A 10306-nucleotide genomic window follows, 5' to 3' on the forward strand; every position below is an offset into this window, starting at 1 on the left:
TCAAGACCTGCCTGGAACTGTGTGTTTCTTGAAAAATAATTGCACACCTCTGTCAACAGTTGTCAGCCAATCATAATCAAGCATTCTAAAGCCAGTGGTGACCTAAAATCTTTAAGATAAATTCTATTCTATTTTATTCTATAATACCCTCTGTGGTAACTCTTTCTGCAGGTTACATTGATACGCCATTAGGTGGCGACAATATATATATATATATATATATATATATATATATATATATATATATATATATATATATTTTTATGTCTTTATTAGCCTTGAATAAAATCAGTTAAAATTGAACTGATTCACTCAAAACACAGATTCAGAAAATTATTCTGAAACGAAACAACATTATGTTGCTCTGAGAAGAGCAACAGTTCTACAGTGGCTTTGTTTGTGGCTATTTTCATTGACAATGAAAGATATTTGAGAAAATAGTGCCAGTTACCTTTGCATCTCTGAATAAAATGATTTACAGTTTTTCTCAATTGTTTACACACAAATACTGGTACTTGAGACACAATGACCACAACATGTAACTCATTCACCAACCCCCTGAACCAGTTCTGCTAAACTACAAGCACAATTCCTGCTTTACACTCAAATTGCAGTTCTAAAACACACTTTTTTCAAAACACTACACACAATTCTCTGCTTTTGGCACAATTTTCATGCAGAAAATCTCTTGTTTTCACAAGGAACACATTCATTCAAATATACACACTGACTCATCACATGGGCAAACACCCGTCACACAGTTTTACAATTAGCAATCAGAGCTTTAGCATAAAATGGCAACAGGTCAGCTCTTCAATGGAGCAATGGATGCCAACATTGGATTTTTTTTTTTTTTTTTACTGTATACAGTCAATTCTTCTGTTGTTTTGTATGTAGACCACTGTATGTGCAGCTTTGTGTTGGTTGGGATGTACACTGTGTACATTGTTTTTGTGGAAAAAATAAAATATATTTGTTACCGTGTATTTGTGTGTTCTGAGTATGAAAAACAATATTCTCAAATATTTTACAACACATTTATGTATGTACTGTCTGTAGTAAGTGTAAAACTGAACCAAAAAAAGGCCTAAGTCATTATGATGACTGGAGAAGAAGTGTTTTCCATTCATCATAGTGTTTTACATTGAGAACATCAGTGTTCAACTGGTTCTTATAAATGCCTATTCATGTGATGGTTTGTGTGTGTCATTTGAAAACAAAATACCATTTTGAGAAGAAATAACATTGTTTTGAATGTAAAGTTTCATTTTGCAGGAGAATTGAGGGGTTTTGCCCATTGTGTGTGTGTTTTTGGATTTGTGTGTAGAGTTCTGAGAATATGAGGCATGCTTTCAGAAAATGTGTGTAAACAATCGAGAAAAACTGTAACAAGTCAAAGATTCAAAAACCCTCTCATAAAGACAATTACTTGTCGCCACCTACCGGTGCTAGAGAGTCAGTGAAAGAGTCACGAAATAATTCCCACCAGCCTCTCTGGACTGTGAGCAATATTTTTAATATTGCTTCAATCTAAATCAGTTTCTAATCAAAATCAGATCACAGACCAGTTTGGAGCTGAACAACGTTTAAATATCAAAGGGATGGTGAACTGACCTTGTGGCAGCTCGGCACTCTGTGTAGTGGGAGGGGAGACAGAATAGAGGAACGTCTGCGAGTGTAACAGAAAAAGAGCAAGAGAGACAGAGAGAGTGAGGGAACGTAGCACCACTTTACTGCGCAGAGTAAATAGTAAGGAGTTGTGGCTGGGACTATCCAACCACTTGGACACAAAGAGGCACAGCCAACACAGGGTACCGTCTACAGATATGAATGACATCAAACTGGCCCTGCTGGGCAGTGAGGGAGCAGGTAAATCTGGTAAGTGCTCATCTTATATTGTATATAGTCCATACATTTTATATGCATATGTGTCTTTCAGATTAACTAAAACTTTACAGCATCTCTTTTTACCCATGTGCCTGTTGCATGGTCCTCACATTTTGAGTTGGAAATCATCCATGTGTGAGCGGTGTGTTAGAGTGTGTCTCACAACGCAATTATTTCTGCCCTCTGCAAACACTGGAAGGACTTTGTATATTGGAACAGATCATAGTGAGATCATCGTTAACTTATAAAAGTCATCTGAGAGGGAAATTAAAATAAAAGGTTGTAAGATGCAAGTAATTGCTGAAATTGGCGAAAGATTATTTTTTGTTCCACTCTGAGGCATAGGAACATTTAGCCCTTCAGGCTGCATACCTGTACTAATGACTATTAAGTAGTTGGGAAACGATGATGCTACGTCCCCTGAGACCAAAACTAGTTTAGTGGGGGTCATGTGGGAACCTCAATCAGGGTTCGGATCCAAATGACCAGGGTGAAGGCAGAGCAGAACAACAAGGAAGGTATGTTGCAGATTTGAGGTTTGGTGAGGAATAGGCTAAGTGTTAAAATCTGACTGAAGGATTGAAAGCAGCTTTCACGAAGCTGCCGCAGAGTGTGTATTTATGCATGGAAACTCAAGCCCTGACTTCAATGACTCAATGAGCCAGCATAGCTTCATGGCTCAAATATTTAATATAGACCAGGTAGTGTGCTCATGGAGAAAATGTAACGGTTTTTCCCGTGCCAAATATGCTCCAGCGTTCACTGTGGAGTTGGCCAAGTCTTTGATGAGGGGCTGGACTTTGACCTTGTGCCCTCTCTTCCTATTTCAAGCTGTCATACGAGTAATTTACATCACAGCTCTGGATGATCAATCTCAATGACTAACTAATCAATCTTCCCCTCTCTCTTGTCCTCAGCGGTTTTAGTGAGATTTTTGACCAAGCGGTTCATAGGAGAATATGCGTCAAATGCCAGTAAGTACAGTCTCACATGCACATTTAATAATGCAGCCAGAACTTTACTCATGTTTTCGTGGGGTTTATCTGCCTCAGCATTATGTCTGGCATATTATTAAATGTTATAATTCACATACGTAAAGCTTTTTGTTCATTTAATACATGAACAATATAACTGTGAGCTTGCAAGAGGACTTCCATTATAAACAGCTGGAAGAAGAACAGAGGTTGATCAAATTTTTACATTATTACCTTTAAAAAAAAAGAAAAGAAGAAAAAAAAAGAAGAAAATGATCGAAAGCTTATTGCATACTAAAAATGTTCTCTTCAAAAGAGAGAAAGCTCTAAGACTACATTGTAAAATAATTTTACAGAATTATACTGTAAAAAAGATACAGTAAAAAGCTTTTAACTGCTTGATTTTGTTACCTTATCATATATGGAGAAAAACTGTAAATGGTTTAGCATCACATTATATGTATGTATTATTTATGGGTTTTGCAAGTAAAAACTATGAATTACCATATTCTGCAAAACGGTAGATTCACAGAAGCCCCTATAAGACACATCAAAAATGATATTTTATTTAAATATTTTTGTTTATTCTTATTTTTGTTATGAGTACTGTGTACATTATGGTGTTTATGTTACATTTGGTGTCATTTAGTTAACGTTTATTGAATTTTTAAGAGTCACACCCTGATGGTGTTGCTTATGTCTTTGTGTGTATACAGTATGACCATGTGCTCTGTCTACAAACATGTTTATCAGGCAACTTAAAATGAACTGATTCATCATGTGGCTTTCTATTATACCACCTGTATTATTATGGTGGTTATCAGTACAATTCAGATTTTTGCACTTTAAGTAGAGTGGAAAATTAACATTATAACTTAAGGAAATATACAGCTATAAGTTGTAAAATATACAGGCACCATTATGCCAACCCATAATACCTGCAATACTGTATTTTTTTTTACATTGAAGGTTTGGCAACCACATGCTGGTTTTTTTTACTATAAATTTAACAGGTTATCTATTTTTTTTTTTATCTAAGAAAGTTCTACAGGGTTAGTTCAAAAGAATTCTGTAATTATTTACTCATATTGTTCCAAACCTGTGTGTCATGGAATGGTGGCTGTAGAAAATACACAACGAATGACAATAACTTTAATAACAAACTCGGAAATAACATTCACGTTCAGCGACATGAAGCCAAGTAAATAATAACATAATTTTCAATAAAAGGCACAATATGTAACTTTTTTGCTGTAAAAATAGCAAAAATCACTATATCTATGTTATATATTTTTTTTAGTTGTGTACTTACATTATCCCGACTGTTTCCAACAACTTTCAAACCAGGAGAAATTTGTAATTTAATTCGAAGACACGTCCCGTTTCTTTATTTCCGTTTTGTTGCTGTCAATGGCGGCATATCCACGTTGTCCCTGGTTTCCCCTCGTACTGCCATAGCAACCAGAGCTAGTATAAACCAGAGCCCTGCGTTAGTAACCAAGGCGATAGACGTGGACAACTGTGTAGTTCGCAATGTGTATTTGCAATTGCACACTGTTGTTGTTTCGTTCAAACATTATGGACCATAGCAAGCAGACTTTGGATAAAAAAGGAGAACTAAAACGAGATTCAATATCAGCGCGGTGTTTTCAAGATGCCTAGAGCTCCCATAGACAGTATATAAACGAGAGCTCCACGTCCGAGACTTTGACCACTCCTACATGTACTTTATTAAACAGGTGAGCACATTTACATAAAACTAATCAATGTTATATAGTTCAACAATGATAAAATGTTAGAATATGATCTGTATGTTATTCTAATGTTGATCTAGCTTACTGCTAGTCTCATACAGACAAACTAACACATAAATTTCAACACATTCAAATGCAGTTTAGTGTGATAGTGTAATGTTAGACCAGGTGAAACAGCGCTGCGTTACCTCACAAGTTTAATTTGTCTAATAAACTGACCTGTGAGTTGTAATTCTGTGTGTAGTTCGGTAGAATGAAATGTTCATATTCCTTTTATATCTGCGGGACTCGCGTCGCGTGTGGAGCTGATAGCTGTCTCTTAGCAATCCTGAACTGCTTTATATCACAGTCATGATAAAAACATCGATGTATTTACTCATCCATAAACATTATTAGATCGGTCGGCTTGACGTTGACGACAAGATCCATAATTCTTAGCAAATGTTGCGTCATCAAACTACGCCTTTGTTATTGTAAGAGGTTAGCGACCCCTAGCGGCGAAAAAATTACATACTGTACGTTTAATGTTTCCCATTATTTACATTAATTGTAAAAGGCCCTGTGCACATGCAATGCTGGTGTGTGTTTTCCTATTGTCCAGTTCCCAAAAGTCTAATCCATCCAATCATGCCAAGGATTCCCAAAGCTCCCAATAATCACTCACCTCTGACCCAACTACATGTGTATCACATCACATGCACTCAGTCTCTACTTTTATTCCCTTGAATTTTATATGAGCATCTAACGGTCCAACTTTATTTCAGGGTTCAGATTTTATAATGCACACGTTTGTTATAATACCAAGGATTTTATCCAAAATTGTTTGTTGCAGACTCCTTATACCATAAAAGGTTCTCCATTGATGGAAGACAGTTGAACTTGGAAGTCTTTGATCCGTGCTCGCAGGTTTGTGTTTATACATTCATAACGTCTACCCTGAGCTCATGGCTAGCATTCATACAAACACTGCCATAGGGCAACATGCTCAGATATACCTGCTTCTTATGGGAAATGCATGTTGTGTTCTGCCGAGATTTATGATATTTCCCTGAAGCAGAGTATACAGTGCGAAGCCTTTGAAAACTGAGCCTCACAGCTTACAGCTGCTGCATCTGGGTACTTTTACTTCGGCAGTTATTGTTTTACTTTGATTTCCAAAACCAAAGTCCTGAGATGGGCACCTTTCTACCCTGTAACTAAATGCTTGTGCAATAAACAGCCAACATTAGCAGTCAGACACTGCATCTAAAACAAAAACTTCTGGTAGAGAACTAGTCAACTGTAAACAAATGAAATTACAAAGTCCGCTTTTCCATTGTGTCAGAGGGGACTTTAGATGAGCATGTTTTTTTGACTGGACCTCTGTGTGCCCCCCATCCCCTGGCAGAGTGGAGAAAGCAGATGTATCCTGGAGGAACCGGTGGATTGGGCTGATGGCTTTGTGGTGGTGTACACCATCAGCGACCGTACGTCCTTCCTAAATGCCAAAAACATCCTGGCGCAGATCAAAGAAAGTCGTCGAGAAACCTGTAAAGGGTGAGTCAGTGTCTCTCTAGTGACTTTTTGACCTTTGTCTGATGCTGACTGGAATAGGAGGATGGAGCTTTAATGAATTAACGAGGACCATTTGCCGAATAGCGAGTAGAGGCATCCTGCTTAGATCTGTGCACATCTGTAAAGGACAGACTGGGTCACATTATTTTTTAACTCATAAAAAGCCATCCATGTTGATGATATTTCCAATGGTTTTGATAACTGCAGTATGACCAACAGGCCAAAGTTTTCCATTTTAGTCCATCACATTTATAGAGAAATTTAAAAGTCTGGTTGGTTTAGGTTTCACTGGCTTTTTTTTATTTGAAAGTCCTTTGAAACAATAGGAAGTGAGCATGAGACTAGGCATCTGGAGCCCATTAGAACTCTGAAATGGGCAATGAGATCACTCATGGGTGGGTTTAGTTCCTCAATTTGTTTAAAAGTTTTTACACTTCAAAACATGGCAACAAGTGGTTGTACTTGTACTGAGGTTTTAGTTTGCAGCAAGTTTCCAACCCATTTCTTCGTTGTTTGAGCTCACACATTGTGACCATTTGATATTTTATTTATAATTGTTCCACTTGCTATGCTGCCACATGAGGAAAAATGTCTAGGCTATGCCAATGCCATTTTTCCATTTAGGACACACACTGTGAGAAATGAAACTCAGTATGGATAGTATCATTTAATGCCACATGTATTGTAGCATTATTAGACTGTAGCAATTATAAATGTATCCCCAACCAATATTCAATTACTTACAGTAATACATCATATGGCCATGTTTTCTTCATAAAGCGAATTTCTCTTGAAAGAAAATCATCTGATTTAATTTCAATAGAGAGGTTCCCATCTGCCTGGTGGGTAACAAGCAGGACCTATGCCACAGCCGTCAAGTGAGTGAGGAGGAGGGCCGCTCCCTGGCCCAGGAGAACAAATGCCACTTCCAAGAGGTGTCTGCAGCTGAGAACTACCTGGATATCTCCAACCTCTTCACCAAACTCATCCGGCATGTGATGGAACAGCTTAAGCATAGAGGTGACCGCAGACGGTACAGTGGCTCCAAGTCCATGGCCAAGCTCATCAACAATGTCTTTGGAAAGAGGAGAAAGTCTGTTTGAGTGCAGAACATAAAAGAGCCCAGAAAAGAGCATTGCCTTGAATCAGCAAAAGAGACGTGTCCTTGTTAAGCACAATTTTCTTGAAAATCTTTCTAGAATTACAGTATGCTCTGATAAGTAGTGTAATTCAAATACCACTATGAAAGATCCCATGTAGCCAAGAACATCATATAGAACAGTGGTTCTCAACCTTTTTTGAACCATCGTCACAAAAATATTTGAAGGCCCCAAGACTTTTCCAGTTGTTCATGATTTACTAAATAAATACAATGTTCTGTCATGAATGGCACAGGCTAAAAGCTCCTTAACTCAACCTGCTTGCAATCACATTGTTATCTATATGACACTGATTGGCTGATTGGTTCCTGCTCTATCAGTAGCCAATAAGCTTGCGTGCTCAACCTTCAAATACTTGGGTAGCATTTGCCTTAGCAGTGCAGCACGCTTTCAGAAACTCTCCAACTTCCCCAGCTCCACCTGTATAGATCTGCTTCGGTATATTCATGTACACCAGTATACATCTGCTTCGGTATATTCATGTACACCATATTGTACAGCAGCAGCATGTCTTACTCACAGCAGCGTGTCATGTCTGTATTGGCAGTAGCAAGTCCCGTACTTGCTCTGCAGCAGCAATAACAGCAGCAGGGTAGCAGATCAGCCAAGACCAAACATACCAACATTGCCATATACCCATTACAATGCCAAACACTCAGAGAGTTGTCATGACAGAAAACATTTTAAAAAATATTTTTTACTCCTATTTCAACCCAATAATTTTTTTGGAACTTGGCAGAAATTGCCCATGGAGTTTTAAGATTTTAATAATTGAAAACATTAAATATCCAGGGTTGTCAAGACCATTGGCATCCTGGTTGTTCAAAGATGTTGAGGGCTGAACTAAAATAAGAAATATCTAGATTTTTTGTTGTTGCTTAATCACTAATCTTGGGGTCCCTTTGTTGAGAACTAAATGTTTTTTTTTTTTTTTCTTTAGTAGAAAGAAAAATCTTAGCCCTATGTTTCCATATTGTTTTATTTTACTCTTATCAGTCTCGGAAGAGTCGGAACTTTAAAATTCTGATTTTTTGTGACACATGTACACCTCTTGATAATATTTTCAGTATCGTTGAGAAGGATGGGAAATGTTTGCAACTTCGTAAAGCTTTTGCTTTTCTATTCAAAGATAGCACACATTCTTTCCCTTGCTCTTTGAAAACGTTTTGATGGCATGAGATCGAGTTTGTGTCAAGGAATGCACAACAAAGTCAGAGTAAATTTTATATATTACATGCTGTGATGAGGTATAAAATTGCAGTTAAATTACCTTTCTAAATAAAACCTAGGCAGAGGAATGAAAATAAAACTCTCCTGCATTCCTTCCATAGAATTCTTAAGGCCTTTTGAGTAATAAAAAAAAAATACAATTAACAAAAAAAACAAAAAAAAACAAAACAGCAGCCTTTGTACAATACAATTGCAAGAAAAGGCTTGTTGTCCCTTGGGAATGACCTGTGTTAAAACACAATCCTCTTATAGGGTTGATAACAAAAAACAACTGCACTTCTTTTTGTCAGTAGTACTAATCACTTTGTTTAAAAGTTAACATTCTAGAGTGGGAGAAATATGGGAACCTCTAAACTAACAACTCCTCTAAAGTATTTGGCCTGAGGTGTGTTGCCTTAAAAAAGGCCTTCAATTTCTAGGGCTGTCCCATTCAAAATTGTTCCATTACACTGAAATGTTTGCTCAGTAAAAATTCTCAGAATGCACCCTAAAAAGCTTATACCCTGCATATACCCAGTGTTTGCGTGAATCTCAAGTCATCATGGCATGCACTGTACTTTTAACAGTAACAATGATGATAAACAGCACAAATCATACTAGAAGTGCATTGGTCCTGGAATGTAATACAGTGATGTTGTTGATAAATACCAGTGACATTTATGTGCGACACAGTTTTCGATCAGTGCCCCAATGTTTAGGGCTCAAAGCTCTTGCTAGTGCCTGAATTTGTGTTAACGATATACTGACTTCACAACACAGAAGTAGGGAAGCAGGACTATAAAGAGACACAGCAATAGAAGCCATGCAAGACTTCTCTAAAAAAAGAAAGAAAAAAAGACATCTCAGAAATATCGATCAATCAAGAACTCTCTTGTTCAAGGCTGCTTATCAGATGAAGGAAGTATTAAACTGAGGTTACTGCTGCTAAAGTTACAAAATACTATTCTGATTATACTTTTCAGTTTATTGTTTAGGTACCAGTAGTTTTATGTGAAGTTCAATAATTTGTGTGATTAGTTTAAGCAGGCAGTGTTTGTCTATTTTTGTAATTTGTTTGAAGAACAGCTTTATAATGTAGAACTCCACTCCAGTACAAGACTTTCCCTACAGCTATGGCAAAAGTGGAATGTGTACCTTGATTTTTTTTTAAACATAGTAATATGTTCAGTAACCTACTAATAAAATGGTTTCTTCTTAAATTAGTGTTTTTTTTTACTATTACTATAATTCTTTTATAATTAATATTGTGTTTGCTTGTACACTGTCATAACCTGATATGTTTGCAATAAATATCTTTTTATCCCAAAGTGTTATAATTTATTTCACGCCTAAATTGATTTTTTTTTATTTATTAAAACTGTTTTTTTTTTTTTGTGGAACTTTTGTTTTGATTGCTGTTAGTTAATTGGCAATGTAGCATTTTTTCTTACTCTGTCTCTTGGTTTAAATACCATTGGCCTACCCGTTGTTTCTACAGCACTCAGGTTTTTCTGTTTAATATTACCAGTTGTTTTCTAACCATACTGACCTACTAAAATTTACACACTATGTAAATAGGAATTATGTGGCAGTAACTCAAGAGCTATGAAACTTTTAAAAAATGAATATATATGTAGTAACTTTAAAAAGCATTTCTTCAGAAGAGTAGGCCACTGCCACACTTTCAGAAAAAAATAACTGGAATGACCCAGCAGTTACCTACTGTATGTAGTGCCTTGTAAAACTTGTTCATGTCATAATAAAACGG

General features: G+C 36.7%; 1 protein-coding gene across 1 annotated transcript; it reads left to right on the forward strand.

Annotated features, from left to right (window-relative positions):
* Window positions 1–1781: 1781 nt before the first annotated feature.
* Window positions 1782–8675, forward strand: rerglb (RERG/RAS-like b). Its single transcript, XM_081359589.1, has 5 exons — window positions 1782–1878; window positions 2805–2861; window positions 5448–5521; window positions 6003–6151; window positions 6993–8675. Exons 1-5 carry the CDS (start codon window positions 1827–1829, stop codon window positions 7270–7272), a joined length of 612 nt encoding a protein of 203 aa, XP_081215715.1. The 5' UTR covers window positions 1782–1826; the 3' UTR covers window positions 7273–8675.
* Window positions 8676–10306: the final 1631 nt, after the last annotated feature.

This window comes from Scardinius erythrophthalmus (assembly GCF_964197995.2).
Source record: "Scardinius erythrophthalmus genome assembly, chromosome: 2".
NCBI classification, from domain to species: domain Eukaryota; kingdom Metazoa; phylum Chordata; class Actinopteri; order Cypriniformes; family Leuciscidae; genus Scardinius; species Scardinius erythrophthalmus.

Bases quoted from the DNA above. Each gene is read 5' to 3' on its own strand.
- rerglb (XM_081359589.1), top strand. From the start codon at position 1,827: ATGAATGACATCAAACTGGCCCTGCTGGGCAGTGAGGGAGCAGGTAAA. The intron at 1,879-2,804 runs GTAAGTGCTCAT...TCTTGTCCTCAG, and splicing joins TGAGGGAGCAGGTAAATCTG to CGGTTTTAGTGAGATTTTTG. The intron at 5,522-6,002 runs GTTTGTGTTTAT...ATCCCCTGGCAG, and splicing joins TCTTTGATCCGTGCTCGCAG to AGTGGAGAAAGCAGATGTAT.